The sequence below is a fragment of the Polypterus senegalus genome, chromosome 9 (genome assembly GCF_016835505.1).
Source record: "Polypterus senegalus isolate Bchr_013 chromosome 9, ASM1683550v1, whole genome shotgun sequence".
Taxonomy (NCBI): Eukaryota; Metazoa; Chordata; class Cladistia; order Polypteriformes; family Polypteridae; genus Polypterus; species Polypterus senegalus.
In genome coordinates, this window is record NC_053162.1 from 67410418 (window position 1) to 67436144 (window position 25727).

The window sequence follows — 25727 nt, forward strand, 5'->3', positions numbered from 1 at the left end:
ATGCCCCCAGATCAGGAAATAAATAATCTACAAGTGTTGAGCACATAATCAATATTTAAATGTAACTATAAATCATAAATTAAATATTTACCATAAGTTAAATTTGTAAACAAAGAAAAAAATCAAGTTTAGATTACTAAGGTGTTCCTTCCCACAGTGATAAAGATTACGTGAAAAGTAGTCTTCAGTCCATCATATGAAAAAGAATAAAGCTTTTATAACCATATGATTTTTTTACATTTTCAGATTAATTATTAATATTAGATTTTCAATGTCTCTATCAACAGCGACTTGCCTTATGAAAGATTTGCTTGATCTAAAAATGAATGGTGCTTGGATTTCATAACCACAAAAAGTACAAACTAAACCTGAGTATGTGAAACTAAGAATCGGCTTCTACATGTGTGTGTGTGATGTTCGCTCACTTTCTAATGCGTGTACACCACTGAGAATTTGCTGTTCTTCTTCCAGTAATTTGCTCTCTTGTTCTTAACCCACAAAGGACAGCGTGCGAGGAAGGGTCTGCTAATCATCTTGCTGAAGACTGGTGCTCACTTTTGACATCGACAAAAGACATTATCCAGAAGAACAAAGTAAGTATTGACTTTCTAAAACAAGTGAATGGGAAGCAGAGGGACAATATTGGGAAATCGGCATTAGGTAACATTTTAGATAACAATCCCAGGCCGCCCAGGGTGCAGTGGCATTCATAGGACTCGGTTTGGTTGCCACACTTGACATTTTCTTGTGGACCTGGCATATTTGCCTCCTATTTTGTAGTGTTTTTCCTATTACATCTCAACAACTTCCAAGTTAGGCAAAATGATTCTTCTATCTCGGTATGAATGAGCATGGGTGCATTCTTCAGTCTGCTCTACAATTTATGAAGGGTTGATTTGGTGCCATGTACCTAATGCTGATGGATATTAGAGTGAGAACATGACTGAGTATCAGCTAATCTTCTTGCTTCTAACTTTCCATGGCACTTGTGGCGTTGCTTACCTGTATGCATCTAAATCGTGTTTTGTACAGTATGAACAATTCATGCACGTGCAAAAGGCAAATAATTTACCAGACACTACAGTTTTGCGATACATCCACTAGCTCATGGTGTTACCATTCCTTCAAGGATTTTTTTCCATCGATGCCCTCACGTTAAGTGTAGGGGCTTATCTTCATCATAAGTGTTTTCATTGTAGTGTGGAAAAACATACTTTTAAATTGTGAAACCGGTAGTATAGAAAGGGATCATTTTTATTTAATAATGCCATTTTTAAATGAAAACATATATCTCTGCATATACATGGCTATAAAGTTCAATTTAAATAATTTGCAAAAAAATATTAAAATTAGTGGACGATAAAACTACTGTGAAATGAATTAAAACAGTAAGGAGTACTGTCCATGGGCGCTTATAGTATACAGTACTGCATATGAATGACCAGAATTACCTTTCAAGCTACGTACATTCATTTATCTGTTTTCACAATTACGGTATACCCATCGCTGTCTTATGCCATTGCTGCTTTGATTAGGCCTAGGATTTCATGACTATTAACTATTAGTAACGTAGATATTCTTTTTATAAAGGGTTGTGGTTTAGTCTTGACTCAAACAGTATAGCATTAGGTTTGTTTAATTGAAAAGCATTTATCTAAGTAAGCTAAGAATTATTATGAAAGGTTAATAAAAATGACACAATCATCCCGTCAGCATAACAAAAGCTTTATTCTGCCGCTCCTCTAAAACTGTCAGCTGCTTACACGACCAGCAGAAAACCAAAATGACAGCATAACTTATTTCTGACAATCTCAAGTTTGGCAGCTAAAACAAACTGATAGCGGAAAGGATGTACACCTTCGATCTTATCAGATTTATCGGACAGGAACTGGGGTGGGCTTGCACGTCTTGTCTTAAAACAAATGTGTTTCTTCACTTACAAATATTTATTTAGAAGATAATGTTATAATTTTTATTTTCTGCCCTGTCCTTCTATCCCCAAACATATGACTATTATCAGTATATTTAATTTGCTATTTCTTGTCTATGTATTATTTATTTAACTTATGTCACTAAAGGATTAAAATAAAGGCATTTTAATAAAGATTATATTAAGAAACTTCAAAGCTGTAATACTGGCATCAAAGGAATGCTTTATTAAACCAGAAGATTAGGGTCAATCAAAAATAAAATGTGTTAGATGAAAGCCCCAGCCAATCACCATGGAGGTTCAAAAAAATCAGATAACGAGAACAACGAGCTAGCAAAGACAACAAATAAAACAGCTGGAAAAATCTGCAGAGCCTCATCTTAGAACACATACATTTCACCAGTCATGGCACACTCTTCAAACACCCAAAAAAATGGCTGCTGCATGGGCACAATTAGCAAAGATGGTTCTCGAGAGGGGCAGAAACCATGAAATCCTAAACATCCACATTATCAAAGTTAATCAAATTAAAAACACCAACATATTTATCATTTATCTCATTTTGGACTTCAGTTCCTTAGTGGGTATTTCACTAATTTACATCATAAATAGTAGAAACCCGATTGTTAAATGAGAATATTGACTATTTTTGCCAGGCTGCATAAGAAAAAGAATGCCTAATTGCTTAGGTCTGGGTCTTGTCACAAAAAAGTGATGTGGATTGACTATTTATATTTAGTTTCAGTATTAACATAAATACAACAATTTTTAATTTTATATAGCATCTTTCTATAGTAAACACCATTTTAAAGTGTTTTATAGGTGCATAGCTACTGCACAATCTTTTTTACATTACATTATAATTGGAACATATGCAGAGTGAGTGCCTTGCTCAAAATAATGCAGCGAGTGAGTACCTGGGGCTGGACCTTCCTTCATCTTTGTAGTCGGAAGTTCTAAGGTCTTAGTCACTGGGACATACTGTCTGCTCAACAGCTTATTTCCTCTTCCATCCATTGCCTAACCCAAGAGCCAGTTAAGGGTCATGGAGAGTCAGTGCCAATTCCAGCCGAAAAAAGGTAGAAAGCAACCCTAGATGAGGGCCATTCTTTCACAGCGCACATATCCACGTGCATTCATATTGAACTATTTTGGAAATTACATGTTTTGCATGTCTATGGGATGTTTAATAAATGCCCACATGAACATGTTCAGAATGTGCAAACTTGACACATAGTCAGCAGTCGGGCCGAGATTCAAACAAAGAAATTGAAAAGAATTGAGTGCTCTAATACATCATACAGAATTTCAACCCATTCAACTTATTAATATAATTTAAAATTGAATTAATTCATTGAATTAGTAAAACTAATTTCAAAGAAATGTGTTGTTTAGAGGGTGGCATTTGACATGTTCAAGTAAGAGCAAAAAGCTCAATCAAGCTAAATATTCAGGTTAATGCAAGTATAATAAAGACATGTGTGCAATTACATGGAGATGCTACAAACAAATGAAAATAATGGAGAAATGCACATCCAGAAAGAAAATAATAGGATCATTACACTGAGAGTTTTGCACATGTAATCCTCTGAATGTACATGGTAGTGCTAAGGGTCAGTTTGTTGTCACTACATTGTGGTGGCTGCACAAATATACTGTTGATTTTACCAGGTGGCACAAAAACCTGCTGCATTTAAGAGCATATAATCTGTACTTTCAGTGACATTTAACTAATGTGGCTCTGGATTACACATACTAGACTAAAGGCCAAAAGGTGCCCTCAGTTACACGAAAGCTATGCTGTTCTTGTCAAGCCCAAATTCTATCACCATATCTACTTCTACTATACAATGTCCCTTAATAATAAAGTATCTATCTATCTATCTATCTATCTATCTATCTATCTATCTATCTATCTATCTATCTATCTAATGACTTCCATAACTCTAGTAGTCATAAGTCACATCAAAATGGGTAAAAAAGAAATGTCTGGGGAGTGTTAACAGTTTAGCTTACGCTTGTGGTGCCAGACTATGAATTGTCAAGTTTTTGAAAGTATATTTCTGTTTAACTTTTGAGATTCTCACATTTTACCAATAAATATTAACACTGCAAATGCCCTTCACCAATTTAAGGATCATGCTTCTGGGTGCCATTTTGTTTCTGCTGTGCTGTTCTGGGTTTACAGCCGATCACTGATGGACTCTGCTTCGTTTATGCCACCAGCTGACACATAGCCTATCACTTCAATAAATCCTGGGGATTATTTATAGCGGCTAGCCGTCTGTGCAATATGGGGTGCTTAACCTTAGGATGACACCTAACAGGTAATCAGGTTCGTAAGTCGGCTCGTTTTAGGCAGCTGTCCTCCTAGATGCAAACATAACTACTGAGATAGCACAGCATGGTGTGCCCTGTTTTTGTGTTCTACTAAAGGTCAAGTTCAGTCTTACCAAATTGACATTTATTGTTACATGTTCGAAGTACAATTAAATGCTTACTTATATGACTCATTAGAACAGTGACAGTGATTTAATACTAGCACATTAAGAAAAATCATACACAGAATGCAACATATACATATATATAAATATATATTTAAATATGTAATATGTAAGTACTATGTATGTATGTAGCATGTGCGTGTGTATGTATATATATATATACAGTATATATAAACTGCTCAAAAAAATTAAAGGAACACTTTGAAAACACATCAGATCTCAATGGGAAAAAGAAATCCTCCTGGATGTCTATACTGATATAGACTGGGTAATGTGTTAGGAACGAAAGGATGCCACATCGTTTGATGGAAATGAAAATGATCAACCTACAGAGCCCTGAATTCAAAGACACCCCAAAAATCAGAGTGAAAAAATTATGTGGCAGGCTAGTCCATTTTGCCAAAATTTAATTGCAGCAACTCAAAATTGTACGCAGCACTTTGTATGGCCCCTATGTTCTTGTATACATGCCTGACAACATCGGTGCATGCTTCTAATGAGATGACAGATGGTGTTGATACTGGTCCTGCTGATGGGTTATGGACCTTCTATGGCCCTCTCCAGCTCTCCTAGAGTAACTGCTTGTCTCCTAGAATCTCCTCCATGCCCTTGAGACTGTGCAGGGAGATACAGCAAACCTTCTGGCAATGACACGTATTGATGTGCCATCCTGGAGAAGTTGGAGTACCTGTGCAACCTCTGTAGGGTCCAGGTATCGCCTCATGCTACCAGTAGTGACACTGACTGTAGCCAAATGCAAAACTAGTGAAGAAACAGTCAGAAAAGATGAGGAGGGAAAAATGTCAGTGGCCTCCACCTGTTAAACCATTCCTGTTTTGGGGGTCATCTCATTGTTGCCCCTCTAGTGCATCTGTTGTTAATTTCATTAACACCACAGCAGCTGAAACTGATTAACAACCCCCTCTGCTACTTAACTGACCAGATTAATATCCCATAAGTTTCATTGACTTTATGCTATACTCTGATTAAAAAGTGTTCCTTTAATTCTTTTGAGCAGTATATATATATATATATATATATATATATATATATATATATATATATATATATATATATATATATATATATATATAGAGAGAGAGAGAGAGAGATACATATATATATACACACATGCACACATACTACAATTAACAATATTATTCTGATCATTAGAAGTGGAGGTTTTCCTGGAAATTCGCCATTGTTTCCATTACATGTTGTGTGTTATAATACTAAAGGACATATACAGTGTAAAGATTTCCTGTTACAAAATAATACTAGGGTGTTGTACCATGTTAGCCATTATGAATGTTTGCTTGACTGTTACAAAATATAAAACTAGATGCAGTACTGAAATTGTCCACTGAGGGGAGACAAAACTTTAAATTTTAAAATAAAATTCAGAAGCTTTGCACTTTGCATCACTCCTCATATTCTTTTAAGTAGTGAAAGTCAGGAGTATTTGGACTGCAAGGTCTTCTTTGACATTTATCATTGTCTTAACTAATTTATCCCAAAGAATGATGCAGACTGTCAGGGTTCACCTGTCACTATTGAGCTCCTAACAGGTAATAGCAATGAACTGGATGCCACTCCATCTTGCTTGTAATTGACATCCAATATATTCAACCATTTACTAAGCCTGCTAAATGCAACTATAGGGCTACCATGTGCCAAGGTCAAACCTGGCACCATTACAGATAAAGTAGAAGTCACATTTGAACAGGGTGCAAAACAATTAAAGTCTCCTTTTTTATATAGAAAAAACACATCCATCCATTAATGTCATAAACCTATTGAACTTCAATTTAAAGATCCAGGATGTAGGAACCTGTCTCAGTGTCATCAAGTGCAAGACATAAACCACTCTTAAACAGGGTGGAGTGCTAGTTATTCACAGTTCCCTCTTCATTATATCCATTCACTTGACAGTACATTTAACAAAACTTATAGAGTTACTAGGCTGACCCGCCTTTTAAGGTGACCGACTTTTAAGTTGACCACTTCTTAAGGCAATTCAATATGTAGATCAATTTGATATTTTATACAAACTCATTAATTTGGTTATATTGCATTTGAGCGGTATTACTTTAATACTCGTAGTTTCTGTTATTTTTGTGATGAAATTTAAACATTTTTTCTTTATTGAGGTCGCCCTTTTGAACCCCACTGATACAGTATTTACTACATGGTGAGTCATTTGTACTCCATCAACATTAATTATTTCCAGAGACATAATTTTGTCTATTTTTCCAGCGCATCGCGCACAAAAGCAAGGGAACAATGGGAGCACCAGAACTCTGCTCACATCATGTCGCTTCGTACCGCAAGCTGCAAGTAGTAAGTCTGTGATAAGCGGAATACCGCTACGCTTTCCACCCACGGGACGGAAGGACAATCCCGACCGCTTTTATATAGTAAGAAAGAAGAAGAAGATATCGCACAGTCTGGAGTAGAAAATCATCTTTTACCTGGAAAAACAAAACTACAAATCCCATCGTGCATTGCAAAATGGATGGGGCGTGTGTGAAACTCGCCTGCGTAGCACTCACGGGACGGAAGGACAATCCCGACCGCTTTTATATAGAAGGATGAGGAGCCAAAGCCTACCCTTGCATCACTGAGCAAAAACAGAAGCCAAACTTGAACATCATGTAACGGATTAGTCTTCTAATTAATTATACCTAAACAAAAACCATCTATCAATCTACTTTCTTATCCATTTAACCCAAATTTAGTACAGTGGAGAATCAGTACCTACCCAGGTGTTGCTGGGCACCCTGGAAGTAGCAATAGTCGACTGCATGAAACATTCACACACGCACGCACGCACGCACGCACGCACGCTCACACACCCTTACTGTGTCCATTTTCACAATTACCAATTATTTCAGTGTCTTCAGATGCACACACATAACTAAGATAAGGTGAGTAACCTGGTTAAGATGTAAGCCTATTTTTTTAAATATCCGTGTTTACATATGCAAGTAATTTTGTGTAGCTTTCATTTTGACAAAACTCTCTGATGTTATTGAACTGCACAAAAAAAACAGTTAAATATTATCATCAGCCACCATGAATCCAAAAGCAAGCATGGAGCCAGTTATTATTTTCTTATGTTTTATAAATATATTTAGTCCTCCATGTGTTCAACCTGAACTCCCAATGATTTATGGGATGTACACCGCCTGCTGCATAACCCAATCACACTGTTTCAAATAGCTGGATAAAAACTAAACTGGCACTTTATTTATAGGTGTCTGTTACTGGATTGTATGCTGCGCACTCCTTTGTGTTTGGCTGTGTGACTGAGCCCTGCAAAGGACTGCCATACCAGTATGTTTGCTAGTTGCATTAACATCCATTGCTGAGCAATAATAACAATGCAGGCATTTTTTCTTAAATAAAATAAGTATTGTGTTTGGTTACTTGTTACTATAAAACTGCTTAACACACATTACTTTTAATGTGTTACCAGAACACTTCTCTCGAGATTTTCCTGCTATTAGCATTGTAAGTCATCATCAACATCAGTTGATTATTTCAGCCAGGAGGAGGAATAATACGGTCACCCAAGCATTTGCCTCAGGACATTTATCTTGTGGACGCTTCTACCTGTGGCTGCTTAAAGCGCATGCAAAGCTAAAAGGTGAACAGAGTACAAAGGATAAGGGAAGACTACAAAATCCTTAACAGAAACCCAGTTAAGGGTTTACATGGCCACATAACTGGGTTATTCTAGGTGAAATCTACCTCCACCAAATAGGTTTTTCAGAGACCAACAACCAGGTTTCTATTCGATTTTACATGGCATTTTAGAAACCAGGTTTCTAGAAATAACTGGATTATAAAGGCAAATGTAAATGTTCTATATACCATGCAGTATTCCCATAACTGGATTTTAAGCAGTTTCTATTTCTTAAGTGCAAACTTTATACTGTGACTATCGCCATAATTCCTGGAAGACCAAAGCAAGCATAAGCAAAACAATTCTTAGGCAGGTTTGCTCTTTCCCCAGCACAAATCACTGAAATTAACATTTATTCTTTCATCTATTCATTTTCTGAGCCCACTTTCCCATTACAGGATTGACTGACAGGCATTGTATCCTATCCAGGTAATACCAGGCACACGACTGTAATCAATCCTGAACTTGGTGTCTACGAAATCAACATTTACTCTACATTCATAAAAACAAACTCATGTACCTGAAATCTTGACAATGAGTTCCTTATTTGTAATCATGTTGTAAAAACGGTGTCTTCAGTTTTGTCATTCACTACAGTGACCAGTTCCCTTTGCCAGTAATAATAATTCAATTGTGCCATGATGACTGTCAGTGCTAATTTGACTGTGAAAGCTCTAGTCTCAAAAGATAGGTGTACCATATGAAGTTTGATGAGAGAGACAGAGACACAAGGATCGACGAGAAAAGCGACCCTGCTGTGCACTCTGTGCTGTCTATGTACTGTACACATCATCTCTAATGAGTACCTCAGGCCATAGAAAAGCATATTGCTCATTTGTTTCAAGATAATAGTGATGTGTGTATATTTTTGTAAAAGACAAACCTGGCCAAAAAGCTGTCCTTCCAGGGGACGACAACATGTAAACTTAGTATCTGCAGTGCTGCCATTTCTGGCTAGAAATCTCACCATTTGGAGACTTTTTTTTTTGGCTGGCTGTGCTTGATTTCTATTGAAATTCGGAGGCAGGGTGCCTCTTGTAGAATGACAGAAGCTTGCAGCTGTTTGGCTTTTCTTATTCTAAATAACAAGAAATGTGTTGGTGGTCTGCTACTGTAACAATGTGACATATGCAGGCACATCACCGTATGTGCTGAACAGCAAGAAACAGAAGATATCCGCAGTCTGCAAGAAACTGCCGTCGGCAAAGGTGGAGAGGGGAAATACAGAATGTGAGGTCCATCGCCAGTCAGCTCACTCATTATGCCAGAAAATGTCCTTCACTGACATGATTAAGGTAGCACTCGTATAAAAGAATTATATCAATTATTAATTTAAGCATTTATTTATTTATTCTTTCATTTTACAAACCCAACTACTCCAATATAGGGTTATTGGGGAGCAGGAGACTATCCTGTCAATATCCAGTAAGAGGCAGGAGCCCTATCTGGAGGGGACACCAGTCTGCCAGGGGGCACACTCCCGTCACACATCCATACCAATTCCTGATCAGCCAATTTAGAGTTCTTAGAATGTTTGAGAAGGAGCAATGTAGCCAGAGAAAAGTACACAAGCACATGGTCCAACACTTTTTTTGTTAGTTTTTTTCTGGTCTTCTTAAGGAGTAAAGGCCTGGGGGGCTTTAAAAAACAGGGACTGTTAAAGCCCATTGCTGCATTTCTTGTGTGATTTTTGGGCTATACAAGAAATAAATTGTTGTTGTTGTTGGATATGTGGCCTGCTGACCTAGACAGTCATTGACCAGGCTTAAAACTGAACCCAGGTTTCTGGAGCAGTGAGGCAACAATGCTAACCACTGCATCACCATTCTGTTCAAATCTATATATTTCATAAATAAATTGGCCCAGCTACCAATTACTGAACTGCCTAAATAGCTCACTTATAAAACTGGGAATAATTCCGGGAGAAATGTGAAATGGAATGCCCATCTCTTACTTAGTGCACTCATGCAGTCACCCATAATCAGGCAATCAAAGCTGGCAACTAACCAAACAGGCATGTCTGAGGAAGGAAACTCAGATGAAATCTACAGATACAGACAGTGCAAACACATCTCCTTACTGACAGGGACTCAGCTGGGAATCGTACACTGGAGCTGCAAAGCTTAGATTTTAACCAATTGTGCCATCATGATGTCTACAAGTTTGAAATGTTTTCTACAGGTACTATATTACCATTAGGATCACCACTTTCTCCATTCCTTTTCTGAATGTTGTTTTCCACTGCAAGTCAATGGGGAGCCAAAGCATCTCAGCAGCACAGGTTGGTAACAACTCTGGTTGGAATATCAGTGCATCACATGGCACACTGGGAAAAATACACATACCAGTCAGCCTAACATTCATATTTTTGGTGGGATGTGGGAAGAGGCAGACTATCCATAAAAAGGAAAACAAAACTGGCAATACCACAGCTAGAAATGATGTTCTGGTTCCTGGAGATTTTATGCAACACCAATAAATGTATCACTGTAGCACCTAAGTGTCCCCTATTAATAATGACTACAATTTTTATCCATGAATCAATTTCCTGAGCCAGCTTATTATTCTGGAAGCAACTCTGGAGAGTTACACTGATACAGACACCAACACTGGAGCACCAGGACTGGATTAAGGTGGGTGCTATTGATGCTGCAGCATTAGGCCCATTCCTGAAACAGGCCCAGATGAAAACAGACGAGAATTTTCCGGAAGCTGAACAGTTTTCCTTTGCTATATTAACCTCAAAATAATTCTTAGAATGAAATTTGGAGTCTGACTTTGAGACGCCTAGACACAGCGTTACTTATTATACAGTTACTATTGTTCTTTGCGCTGTGACGTAACTATAACGTTGTTGTGTTTATTGTTAACCGAAGATTTCAAGTTAATGCTATCAATTTTACGTTAAACAGCTTACTTAGTAATTTAGCTGCGTTTTTTGCAATATCTTGGGGATTCTTGCCACTTTATTATTGTTCGGTAAGTGCCACATAGTAAATTTTTCACCTTGAACGTTAGTTGTACGGTAAAAATCGATGGCTATTTAAATGGTTATCTGTAAAGGTAAAACTAAAAGCCAACCCGCGGGCCTGGCATGAATGTTTAGAATTTTTAAAATCCTCGACAGGATTCTGGTCTATTATGAAATTTAAATCTTGGACAAATTTTAACCCCCAAGAGCCTGAACTGAGTCACTTTGACCCAATGTCTCTTCAAATTCATTTTTTCTTACTCTGTTTCGTAAGAGAACTGGGAAACTTTGTGTATTTCATTGTTAGTTTTTCTGCATTAAGTGCAATTTTCAGACAATTGCTGTTGAGTGTTGACATTACATAGTTTGATGTTAATCTCGAGTTGTTACGATACTACATCGTTATTATTATTCATGTTCAAAAAAGGCTGTCTGGTTGCATCGCAAGCAGTTAAGGCTCCTTGGTTGGTCTGAGTGCGCATGTACGGTGAGTGTTGAATGCAAATGCACCAATGCCTGAAAAAATAGGCCTTTTTTGCGCTGCAGCATCAGGCCCAATTTCATCTTAATCCGGCACTGTGGAGCACTGGAACAGTTTTTGCATGTCAGTTACCCTAACGTGCGTTTCAAGACAGTAATTGAGCCAGGAATCAAACCCAGGTCCCCACTGACAAAAATCTCTTCTATAAAAAATAGTTTTGACTATTAAAGTCGTCTATTAATCCCACGTACTCAAATAGAAGCTCTGGTGTCTAACGCCAGAACCAACCTTGTATGTAATGCAAGTCTGTTAGTTGGCACACTCATACCCACCCAGTTTACACTTACCATTTAAACTAACATGCATGTTTTGGAAAGTGGGAGTTAACCAGGACACCCAGAGATGACCCGTACAAACAGTGACCCTAGTAGGGATGGAGTCCAGGTCCCTGGACATGTTAGAAAGCATATACTACCATGTCACCAATAGTAATTTCAAAACATTATCTGAATTCACAATTAGTTAGATTCAAGCCACAACACTTAAAAAACGCAAATACTAGGGAGAAAAAAAGACCCACTTCATGAGGCCTCCCCCTTAACAAACACATGCCCATATGTTAGAATTTAATCTTGGGCAAATCCACACTCTCCTGCTAGTGTGAAATATTAGCAAGGATTTGCTAAAGCGCTTTGTGTACAATTGGCAATTATGTCACTAGATGGGGCTTTAAGTCCCTTGTGGTTGACTACTAATGGTGTCCAAGACAGCAGTCGTTACACGTCGCACACAGCTACAACAGAACTGTGCACTGAAATGTACTTGTAGTGCATCATTATCTGAGTGACAGGAACCCCACAGGGTGTCCTCCAAAGGTGAGTGTTTCAGACTGCCATTTCTCATGCATGTCCTGCTTTGAGACCCACTGTTAATGTACAGTATAAACTAAGATGATGCCCATGCCATCCATTTCGACTAAAGTCAGTATTCCAGACTGTGGCACTGAATTCAGTTTTTAAAAGTAGGTTTAAAGGATTCTCAACGTGGCTAATTGAAATACAAGCACATGACAAGTTAACAGCCCCATTTGTATTTCAAACTGTTTCCTTCTTTTGGTGACATTTCCAGGTTTTCCAAAATATGCTGTACCATAAATCACAAGAGGAATGATCCCGTCACCAGACAGTCCCCGAAAATGCCAGCCACCTTAGATTGTTCCACTTACTTGGTGAAGTGACGCAGCTTGGCCTCGATGCTGCGATGCCGCATGCACATCCGGGTTAGTGCCGAGCCAATGTCTCTTGTGGCACCTGGGGGCAGACAGTAAAAAAGACAATAATGAGTTCAACATTTTCAAACATAAGCTCATCTCCACTTAATCCCCAGCATTTGAACTGCATGAAGTGAATATAAGCTTTATGTAGAAAACAAAACACATAGCTTCCATTTGTCCGGGGAAAACAGCAGTATTCATCCAATTAACTAAATAAGCAAAATATGAAACTAACAGTACAAAAAATATACAATTCTACATTCACGTTTCTGGCAGTCAAGCGTATTGTGAACCACAGCCCAGTAAGGGCCAGCATCTCCGCACACATTCAGGGCCCTGCAGTACAGACGGGAGATGGCAGCTCCAGCTTTATAAAGCAATTTGCGTTTGGTGAAGAAATCGAGATAAGGAAAAGGAACTGGGAGGTCAAAGGATTTATTTGGAAATGATGATGCTTTGTCTCACTTTTATTTCCAAGCTGATGGCCTGTATTTTCACCAATGCCTCCTATAACCTGAAAGTCTTTATTTATTATCCTGCCACAATCAATGCATTGAAATGTTTTTTTTTAAAGCTACATTCTTGAATTGCAGGGTAAAGCTCTCTGCAACTGGATTTCCTTTGGAAGGCACTCTAAAGAAAATGGGAAATTTCTTTGCTCCCTTATCAGGATGTGTACTGTGATTTGTCTGCAGATGACAATAAGATGAAGATAAAGTCAAACCAAGATGTTAACAGCTCAGCCTTTAGCAAATATGTAATAGGGACAAACCAGGGAGCAAGTGCGGTGAATTAAAGGGCATGTTGTACTTCGAAACGGCCTGCTGGCTTTGTGAATTTGGTTCTTATTGATCCATTATCAGTGGAGCTAGGTGTTTAAGAGAGGTGTATCCATCCCTCTCTTTGCAGACCTGCTTATACTGTGGGCATGCACTCATTCTGGAGGCATCAGATTTAGGGTCAGAGCCAACTCTGGATAAAGCAGCAGCCCATCACAGGCCACACTTGCACAAAGACACACGCCTACACTGGCTTACTGAGGTCCACAAACCAGTGTAACACATGTCTTTGGGATGTGGGTAAGAAAAAAGAAGGATCCAGACAAAACCAACAACAATGTCCAGGAAGAACATACAAATTCCATTCACACTTGGGGCTGTGGAGTTGAGAGGCAGCAGTACTAATCACTGAGCCACTGTGCTGCCCAAAAGTGTGCCCCATTACTTAACTTCTATATCACAGACACTAAAGGGAGAAGAAGAGAGTTTATGAACATCATGGTGAATATGAAGTGCCTATAAAATGGACACATTTGTGAGTTTAATTAGAGAGCTCTTGAGAGAGAGTCAGAAAAATGAGGCATAGTAATCCAAAGAGGAATTGTGGGGTCACTTTGAATGCAAAGTGATTAAAAAAATAATACAAGAAAGAAACAGTGTGGCATCCTAAGCAAGACTCATCCAGCCAGACAGGAAGTTCTTTTCAAAATAGCCAAGTAAATAAGGCTTCTTTCAATAAAAGGATGCATATCCAATGCTGATCATAACGGAAGACTAATTTATATGTGCAGAGTAAAATGTCTGTTGATGGGACTATGTGACATTTTCACTTGGAACAAAGTGAAAGCCATCCATTCAGTGCTGTCTCTTCACAGGGCCAGTGCTTACAAAATTGAGGGGGTTGGCGCTCTTGGGTGAAAGTCTTTAAATTTCAGTGCAATTTGAAGAAACTCCTGAATTTAAAACAACTTGGCACCGTCCTTCAGCAGAAGGTATGAGAAACTTGCCCTTTAACATGTTCTGCCAATAAAGTGTAATTTTCTCAGCCTGGGTATATGTCGATTTAAGCATGGTCCTGAAAGCAATTTATTAGGTATTACTAAAAAATAAAAGATGCAAAAAGGAATTTCAGAGAGCAGGGGCACATTTGGAGCTGTTTAGCAGCAAATTCTGCACAGATGCAAGAAAACACCTTTTGAATGTGAATAATGGCCAATACCTGGAAACCATTAGCTACATAGGTATTAGGGTGCCAGCTCATGCCACGGGGAGCACTGCCTTCAGTTTTAGCCTGAGAATCAATAGAGGAAGAAGAGGAAATGAACACACAGAAAACGTTATTTCTCAAAAAATGTTTTCTTTCTCTTATTTAGTGAATTTTATTATTACGTGGATATTCTGATTAAGGTTTGGAAATCCAGGACTCGGCCAGCGGCAGCATGGAATGAACAAACCTCACCTTGCCTGGAAAGCAATGCCTAGGAGAGTGTGCCCAAAGACACTGCCCACACCAGGGCAGTCATAAGTTCACTGAGTGGCACTTCTGATGTGTCCATCTGGACCAAAACATGAAATAGTAAGAGTGAATTTGTAAAGAGCACCTTGAGCCCTGCATCTAAAGGCTTTGTAATATTACGTGACTTCTCCAGCGATTTTCAGTCGTAGACTTTATTCATATAATCTTAGCAACTTGGGGGCAGTTGGTGGTGAACTCCCGTCAAGGCCAGTCATGGAATGTGAAATGCCTCTCTCTCTCACTGTCACTCCTTCTAGTCTATGAAATGCTCCAATCAAATTTCTGATTTTGTCTTCAGTTTTAGGCGTGGGCTCTGTGTGCATGAGAGTTGACAACCAATGAATGCTCATCCCCAGGTACACTAAATATAAGGCAGCGATGAGGAATGAGGAACGTGGGGCTTGAACTTTCCAAACAGAAGAGAAGCTCATTCGTCTGATGTCTTGTGTGTTACACAGCACAACAAAATTGAAATAAATAAATAAATAAAAAGGCAGAGACTGCGACTGAACTTGTCATAGCCGTTAACCCTTCATATGGACCCGGCTCTGTTAGGCAGCATGTTATTGACTGTCACAGGAAAGGGACAAGCATGGCAGTGCTGGAAGTCGGCACTGACTTTTGGTCATTAAAATTGACATGGTCTGACAACAAGATCAGTGACAGCAGTCAGCAAATCTGACATACCTGTGACTGGAAGTCGCATAATGTGACATCAGCATATGCTACCTGAAGTAGAAGATGATGCTATGTCTTCCCTCGATGTCTGAAACTATTATTACCTATATGCAAATTATTATTCATTCATCATCAAACTTGTTTAATCCAATTCAGGGTTGAAGTTTGGATGCATCAGGCACAACGCAGGAACAAACCCTGCATGAGGTGCCAGTCCATGCAAACTCTCATACCCATTCATGAAGGGCCTATTTGGTGCCACCAGTTAATCTACCACACATCTCTTTAGAAAAACTGGAGAACCTGAAGGAAAACCCACAGAGAGAACATGCAACTCTATGCAGACAGGAGTCTGACAAACCTGGCCACTATGCTGGTCATTATTAAACAGTTAATTATCTCTAGCAAACTGACTGATCATTTTTTTTGCACTTTTTACTACGCAGTGTTTTAGAATATGTGCATACTAGCTAAAAACAAAACAAAAAATAAACAAATTCATTCAATGGGGATCAGGCCTCTGCTTTTGCAAAATGAATCTGCCTGTTATGGAGGCAGCTTTGCTTTTTTAATCCTCAGATCAATATTAGATCTTAGATCTTTATTCAGATTATTGATGTCCTAATTGACAGTTCAGCAAGGAAAGACAACAAATGGATATATTTGGAGGGAAGTAAAGTATAATATTGTATAGCTAGAGGGATAATGAATTGCTGTAACAAATCTTTTTGTTTTTTGTTCTCATTCTTGCAGACATCTGTTTTCTGCTTATGTTCGGTGCAACTTTCACCCTTTCATTAAGGCATGGGGGTGGAGCACAGGGAAACATTTCCTTTTATTTTCATGTTTGCCGGCTGCTCCATGTTAATTTTCACAGTCAGGTGAAGAGGGGGCATTTATTGGGAGCTGTCTTCTCGGTGGACCCTGCACAAACATCACACGCTTTTCCATCTGAAGGCTTCAGGCTGTCTCGATTAGGCTACCACTAGTCGTGTTATGCTTTGTTCCTGCACTGCGCCTCCTTACTCTAAACATCTGTAATTAATATGTCAGTTTCTTTAAATCTGGCTTCTGAAGGCTGCTTTAGACTTTAATTCAAATGTCTATGTTTAATACTAAAATCATTGGGAATCTGCATTTATTGCAAATAACTATTAATTAAAAGGGTCACTCAAGGGCTAGCCGTGAGGCCGATCTGCCCTTACTTGATTAAAAAAAAAGTATTGCTTGATTACTCTTATAATGTGAAGTGAAGCACTCCTTTTGTTACATTTGCTTGCTATAAAAGGTGATATTGAAAATAAAGATTCGCTGACTGCCTGGAGTGGCTAAAGCTAAATTGAATTAAAATTGTAATACCAGACTTTTGAACACACAGTAGTCCCTGTTGTTGCAGTTCTGGTGCCAGCAACCGAAGCTGGGCTTAAATTAATTTTCCACATTTCCCAGACCTTTACTAGTTCATATTTGATTGAGCTACAGAAACAGTTTTATTAAGTGTAAATACATCAGCCCAACTAAGCATTACTTAACTGACAGGAAAGCCCCCATTCATTATTAGCACTCACTCAGATGGAGTTGCACCTTGTGCTAAGTAACTCTTCATTAACACTCCTTTGGGATTCCTGCGATTGCGTATGAGTCAGCAGTACCACTTGTGAAAGGGAAACCTTTTAAAAATCTGACAGGCCTTTGCTCCAAAATGAAACATTTACACTTTCTCTGTCTCCAATGTCCCAATAATACAACAGCAAAAGACACTAAAGAATGAAACCAAAGCCTTCTGATTTAATCAGTTGGTATCAGTTATATTGTTCTGCTTTAACTGGCCTATGATCAGAGCTGGGCTTTATTATCTTTAAAATGCACTAGTTTGTCTTAAACATTTTTTAGTCGATGTACAGGTAGGTGGTATAACCTGCTTGGCATTGCTGCCTGTCGCACCTCCTCCAGTGCCCATGGGTCAGCTGCAGCGTCTTCAGCTAGGAACCACCATTCACCAACGTTTCGCTCCTTTAATCGCTAGAACGCCTCCTGGTGGCGGAGCAGTGACAGGGACGTCTCCCTGTCACCCCCTGCAGCTGTTATTGGGGTTATTTGTTCTTTCCCCAGCTCCTGTCCTTTCTCCTCAACCAGAGCCAAAAGCTGCCTTTCTCTGCCTCTTCTGCCAGATCTTTAATGGCCTTTCTTAGGTTCCTTCCAGTCACCCCTGCGTCCCTCATGAGGCGTGTGGTTGACAGCCCCACATACCCTCGGCATCCCACCTCCACTGGGTAGATGGTGGTCTTCCAGCCGGCATCCCTGCACTCCTCAGCCAGCTCGGAGTACTTGGCCTTCTTGCGCTCGAAGGCGGCCTCTATCTCCCCTTCAGATGGGACGGTCAGCTCAATGAGGTGCACCGATCTTACTTTGGTGGACCACACCACAATATCAGGGCGGAGAGATGTAGATGTTATCTCCGTGGGGAACCTCAGCTGTTTGTTGAGGTCAACCCTCATGTTCCACTCTTGGTCGGGGGAAAAAGGCCTCGACATCTCTCTTGGCCTGGTGTAACTTTGTCCCCCCCCCTTCCGTGACGAAGCTGGTACAGTCCTCTGATAGTGGTGGTCCTGTGCTGCCCTGTCGACGCCCTTTCAGCACCTCAGCCAGTTTCCTCAGGACCTGGTCGTGGCGCCATCTGTAGCACCCCTGGGAAAGTGCGATCTTGCAGCCTGACAAGATGTGCTGGAGACTTGCATTGGGCACGTTGCAGAGTGCGCTGCTTTCCTCATTCCCAAACCACTGGTTGAGGTTGCGAGGACAGGGAAGCGTGTCGTAAGTTGCACGAATCAGGAAGCTGACCCTTGCCTGTGGGATCCTCCACAGATCCGACCAACTGATGTTCCGGCTGACAACTCCCTCCCAGGTCGTCCAGCCTCCTTGTCGGCCCTGCGACACGGCCATGATCTTGTAGCGCTCTTCCTCTGTCCTCGACACCTCTGCCACCACCATCTCCTTCCTCTTCTTGCAGTTAGCCTTAGACCAGAACCGTGGCGCTTCTCCCCATCCTAGCCTAAACTATAGTATGAATTTTCCCTTGGGATTAATAAAATATCTATCTATCTATCTATCTATACAATCCATTTTCAATGTAAAGAAGCAATTATGTTTTCATTTAAAATATGTATATATAAAACACTTTAATATCTGTTGCTTAAATTTCTTTAGAATTCTGACCTTCCTTAAACATCCATCCATCCATCCATCCATTATCCAACTCGCTATATCCTAACACAGGTCTGCTGAAGCCAATTCCAGCCAACACAAGGTGCAAGGCAGGAAACAAACCACCCCAGGCAGGGCACCAGCTTCCTTAAACATGCAAGTTTTAAAAGTGATTTAAAATGCATTAAAATTTTTCCAAGTTAGCATTCTGATAATAATTTGTCATATGTCATAGTAATATTAATCCTCATATTTGTAAAAACCTACTTTCAGGCCACCACAGCTTCATTCTTCTCTTTTGTTCTCACAGATGTAAGGTATTACTCAAAGGAGCATCTTTAATTATCATCACTCTCAGGTAACGTGCCTACATTGAAAGTCACATATGGATGTTGTCACTTTCTGCAGTTCACAACATAAACAGCTTATTATATCACAAAGTACTGAAATAATCTCTCTATTATGATAAAAAAAATCCTGGAGCGAGATGTGACTTTTTCAGAGAGATATTTTCACGTCCCGCGAGACGAGAGATTTAACCAAGCCCATGGCCGTAAATAAAAGACAAAGAGTAGATGACAAAGTAGAACATTGTAAAGAATTCAAAAACGTTGGCGCGATACACATGCAGAGCAGGTTAGAAATAATGAAAGTACTAACATTCGAAAGTCTCAAAAAAATGACAGTAAAGATCACATTAGCACAAACAAATGGAAATTATTACTCATTGAAATAATGGAACAGCAAAAAGAGATTGAATATATTATTCGGATTTAAACTTTAGGTCGGAGACTTGTAGATCATCTAATTTGTGCTGCCATCTGGGAAAAGTAGTGTTTCTTCCCAATGAAGAGGCAAATTAAAAAAATTGGTTGTTTGGTGAAAGTATAATCCATATATGTAAGCAGCACAGACACGAAGTGGCTGGCGCGTAGCGCAGGCCGGCGGGGGCTGGGGGTTGGTGAGCGAAGCCCCTTAGTATATTAGAAAAAAAAAAAACATCAAAGCCAGCCCAAAATCACACAAGAAGTGCTGCAATGGGCTTTAACAGGACCTGCCTCTTGACAGCCCCCCAGCCGTGACTCTCTGAGAAGACAACGAAAAACTCCCAAAAAAACCCTTGTAGTGGAAAAATGTAAAAAACCTTGGGAAAGGCAGTTCAAAAACAGACCCCTTTCCAGGTAGGCTGGGCGTGCGGTGGGTGTCAAAAAAAAGAGGGTCAATACAATACAATACACAGAACAGAATAAATCCTCAATACAGTATAACAATAAAAAAATTTACAAGTATGGAGCAGAATTTAACAATAGATGATATTTACTAATAATATTTAATAGTCTTGAACAGGGTCACGGGGGTTGCTGGAGCCTATCCCGGTTAGAAAAGGGTGTTAGGCAAGAACAAACCCTGGGCAGGGTGCTAGTCCAATGCACGGCGAACACACACACTCACCCACACACCAAACACACGCTAGGGCCAATTTAGTATCACCAATCCACCTAGCCTACATGTCTTTGGACTGTGGGAAGAAACCCACGCAGACATAGGGAGAACATGCAAACTCCATGCAGGGAGGACCTGGGATGTGAACCCTGGTCTCCTTACTTGTAGGCAGCAGGGCTACCACTGCACCACCACATGGCGGTCTAAATCAAATTTGGTGATTCAGTTTGCTAAGATGAATCTTTCAACTTTGTGGTCTCTAGTAACCCTCAATAGAAGGGATGTTGGAGATGAGATAATAAAGGAACAAAAAAAAAAGAAAATAATAACACAGTTCCCCAAAATGTTGTGCACAGAGTGAAGCATGTATGATGACAGTTAAATATCTGCACTAATGTTGCACTTTGCCTGTACTGTATGCAGCAAGGTGAACGTCAGAAAGACAACATGCACATAATTTAGAGAATGTATGTTGTCAATGAACAGTAAACAGTAGAATTGAAGTTTCACCATTTTTATTCTGTACAATACTTAATGGAGAATCTCACTAACAATACATTTTGTACATACAGTCCTATTTATAGAGATGGCATTGCCAGAGTAAAACACAAAACTGTTTTTAAAAAATATTGGACTTGTGTCATAAGCACTGTAATTTGGAGCCATCGAAGCCAGAAGCCTTACAAACTGGTGAGTTTTTTTTTTGTTGAGTTCATTTAGACCTAGCAAAAATAAAGCACTAATAGTGATTTTGATGGGTCCAGTAGAGGAGAGTAAGGGGCAGAAGCCCCAGAAGAGAAATGAATGAAATTTGCCTTGCTGTGTTACTCTCTGCTACACTGTCATGGAAAAGCAGCCTCTGAAGACACTCAATGGGAGGAAGATGTGTTACTATGGTGATAGGGAGATTCAGACGGAAATTATGAAACAGAAGAACACAATGACTTTTTGAACAGAATTAAACATTAAAGTCCATGCAAGTGCCGGATGGCTGTTAGTAGCATACTTGGCTACTTGGGTGACACCTTGGCAGTGCTGGAGATTGGCCACACTTCATTAGTGAGGAGAGAACGATGGCTTATATTTACAAATTAAGGTGAGAAAGCTCAATGCAGCAAAAGACTTACCAACACGGCTCTCATTTGTTATAATGTGCATACACTTTTTTATCACTGAATAACATGCCTATGAAATAATGCAGCTACAATAAAAACATCTGATGGCTCACACAGCCAGTTATTTCTAGTCATATAATCTGTGGTATTGTTGATTCTTGCAAAATCCCTTCTTTTAACCTAAAATATTATAATTGACAGTATTGGTCAAACTACATGCTCTATGAATAAACAAAAAAACAATATCAAAGTCTGATTCATCCAAAAATGTTACAACTGAAGATCATTACCAATAGCTGCAAAATGATAACAGCAACATGAAATGAAGCACCAGAAGGCGGCCATCTGCAGAAGATCTAAATTTTGAACGTCTGAACTTTTTTTGCAGTTTGTCCTGTCATTTCACATTTACACATGTGTTAGACAACCAAAGCTGTAGTCTGGACCATTGAAATTACACAATAGCAGCCACATTTTACATTCTTTCCCAAATAATGATGACACAAATTGATTTCTGTTTCTTCTTACCACAAAATGCATCACATCAATTTCTGTAGTGAGAGCCACTGACAGGTAGGGTAGAGTTTCTTTTGGCTCACAGAACTGGTAACCTGAGGTGACCTACTATATAGGTAAAATAATATTCCTTAACCATCAGTCTCTTTAACTGAACTCATTCTTTGGCTAAGGTTAACAGTGTAGTCTGGCACCAGAAAGGGAAATAAATCACTCGTCACTCGTGAGTATTTTGGGAAAGTTTTGTATATTTAGATCATGGGGCAAATTGAACGAATTAAAACTACCCCATCAACTTTAGCTAACTGAGGAAACGAGATGTAACTAAATGTGATTGACAGAGCAATGGCACATCAGATCTCAATGGGAAAAAAAACATGCTGAATATCTATATTGATATGGACTGGGTAATGTGGTAGGAACGAAAGGATGCCACATTGTTTGATAGAAATGAAAATTATCAACCTACAGAGGGCTGAATTCAAAGACACCTCGAAAATCAAAGTGAAAAATGATGAGGCAGGCTAGTCCATTTTGCCGAAATTTCATTGCAGCAACTCCAAATCGTACTCAGTAGTTAGAACGGCTCCCACATGCTTGTATGCTTGCCTAACAAAATTGGTGGGGGGGGGCATTCTCTTAATGAGACGACGGATGGTGACCTGGGGGATCTCCTCATACATCTGGTCCAGGACATCATTGAGCACTTGGACAGTCTGCGGTGCAACCTGATGGTGTCGGATGGGCCGAAACATAATGTCCCAGAGGTGTTCTATTGGATTTAGGTCAGGCAAGTGTTAGGGCCAGTCAATGGTATCAATTCCTTCATCCTCCAGGAACTGCCTGTGTACTCTCACCACATGAGGTCAGGCACTATCGTTCACCAGGAGGAACCCAGGACCCACTGCACCATTGACAATGGGTCCAAGGATTTCATCCCAATATCTAATGGCAGTTGAGGTGCTGTTTTCTAGCTTGTAGAGGTCTGTGTGTCCCTCCTTGGATATGCCTTCCCAGACCATCACTGACCCCCCACCAAACCGGTCATGCTGAACGATGTTACAGGCAGCAAAACATTCGCCACAGCTTCCCCAAACCCTTTAACATCTCTCACATGTTCTCGGGGAGAACCTGCTCTTATCTGTGAAAAGCACAGGGGACCAGTGCTGGACCTGCCAATTCTGGTATTTTATGGCAAATGCCAATCAAGCTCCACAGTGCTGGACAGTGAGCACAGGGCCCAATAGCAGACTTTGGGCCCTCAGGCCACCTTCATGAAGTCTGTTTCTGATTGTTTGGTCAGAGACATTCACACCAGTGGCCTGCTGGAGGTCATTTTGAAGGGCTCTGGCAGTGCTCATCATATTCCTCCTTACTCAAATGAGCAGATACCAGTCCTGCTGATGGGTTAAGGACATCTACGGCCCTGTCCAGCTCTCTTAGAGTAACTACCTGTCTCCTGGAATCTCCTCCATGCCCTTGAGACTGTGCTGGGAGAGCTACCAGTAGTGACACTGACAGTAGCCAAATGCAAAACTAGTTAAGAAACAGTCAGAATTAACACCAAAGCAGCTGAAACTGATTAACAAGCTCCTCTGCTATGTAACTGACCAGATCAATAGCCCAGAAGTTTCATTAGCCTGATGCTATACTCTGATTTCCTTAATTTTTTTGAGCAGTATATATTAAACATACATTAGAAAATATTGTTTTAGAGTAATTTAGCTGGGCTGAAACAAAAAAGCACAGAAGGGCAATGGCTTTTCTATCCTTCAACACGTGGAAGCATTAACATACAAAAGAACACAAACCTTAAACAAAAGCAAAATGGACAAACTGGAACTGGAAAGACAACTAAGTGTCATTAATCTGGATGTCCCACATGAGATAGGAATGTCTTGCTTCAAATATCACATGAAGAGTTGGAGATGAAGTTTATTGAGACTTTTAAGTGCAAAATAAAGCATAAAGAGAAAAAAGTAACACCACATACTCTATTGGTGTTTCTTCTGAGGTTTTCATCTGTGAAACATTGTCACTGATTATTAAATGCATAACATATTGCAGGATTAGACATAATAAACAGAAAAGGGCTACTGCTTTAAAAAGGCCACAAGAAAATCAACCAGTGGGATGGAGCTGCAATTACCATGGAGTACACAAGAAAGCTACTACTTACAGATGCAAAGGCTAAAGTGTATTTCAAGAAACCACTTCATATGGGGGTGATTTATAAACAGTGAAAGGTAGAAAATGTCACTCGGCTATGCAAAAAAAGTGTTCAAACAAACTGTGGTAATTGTGTATCAGTATAAAATGAATATAATGCATTACTACAAACCACATCGAAAAACGCAAGTACAGTTGGGTGTATTAAAGAACAGTTGGCATGGGCTTTGAAGAGGTGAAATGATGTTTCAGTTAAATGAATGAATTTTGCATGAAAGTAGCCATAGCATTTGATTACAGTGAGACATATGATATTACTTATCTTGAGATTCAATAACAATTTGACAAGTGGCAGGGATTCAGGCTGCAGTACAAAAGCTGAATATAAGTTATGAAACAAAGAGCTCTTTCCAATATGATAATGTTTCCTAAGGACTCAATCATATATAAGTAATTTTAAAAAATGAAATGATAAGCTGGCTAAATACACAGATCACACAAAATTAGATGGAGTCATGGATACCAGACTGGAATTAGAAAAAAAAAAAACATCAGAGATGGACATGGACAGAATTCAGATATGAGTAGGTATGTGGCTGATAAAATGTGCCATTACCAAGTGCAGGGAGATAGGGAGTAAAAATATGTGATGTTATAACATAGTAAAAGTACACCTAATGCTAATGAGAAGGTCAATGTCCATAATCATTGAAAGGCTAATTAGACATTTAGTTACATCAACAAGGTTATGAATAAGATTTACATTGACCTAGTGAGTCCACAACTTAAATTATAATTAATAAAGAATGGGAAGGCTGTTGGTCCTGATGACATACCTGCGGGAGGATGGGAAAGTTTAGGAGAGATGGCAGTGGAGTTTTTAGCCAGATTGTTTAAGGCAGTCTTGGAACGTGAGAGGATACCTGAGGAGTGGAGAAGAAGTGTACTGGTACCAATTTTTAAGAATAAGGGGGATGTGCAGAACATGATGTAACTATAAAGGCTTAAAATTGATCAGCCACAGCATGAAGGAAAAGAGTAGTGGACACTGGGTTAAGAAGGGAGGTGATGATTAGTGAGCAGCAGTATGGTTTCATTCCAGGAAAGAGCACCACTGATGTGATGTTTGCTCTGGGGATGTTGAAGGAGAAGCATAGAGAAGGCCAAAGGATTTGCATTGTGCCTTTGTAGACACAGAGAAAGCATATGACATGGTGCCTAGAGAGGAGTTGTGGTATTGTACGAGGAAGTCGGGAGTGGCAGAGAAGTATGTAAGAGTGGTACAGGATATGCATGAGGGAACTGTGACAGTGGTGAGGTCGGTGAAGTCTGCGGTAGGAGTGACGGATGTGTTTATGGTAGAGGTGGAACTGCATCAGGGATCAGCTTTGAGCCCTTTCTTATTTGGAGTGTTGAAGGACACTGTGACAGAGGAGATTAGATGGGGACTATGATGTTTG

At 39.6% G+C, this 25727-nt stretch overlaps 1 protein-coding gene across 13 annotated transcripts in view; it reads right to left on the bottom strand.

Annotated features, from left to right (window-relative positions):
* mtss1lb (MTSS I-BAR domain containing 2b) overlaps window positions 1–25727 on the bottom strand; it is a 262787-nt gene that overhangs the window by 33049 nt on the left and 204011 nt on the right. For all 13 annotated transcript variants that reach the window (XM_039763182.1, XM_039763174.1, XM_039763178.1 and 10 more), the window contains exon 4: window positions 12800–12884. In XM_039763182.1, coding sequence (XP_039619116.1) covers window positions 12800–12884 — 85 coding nt within the window. The remainder of the gene's footprint in view (window positions 1–12799; window positions 12885–25727) is intronic.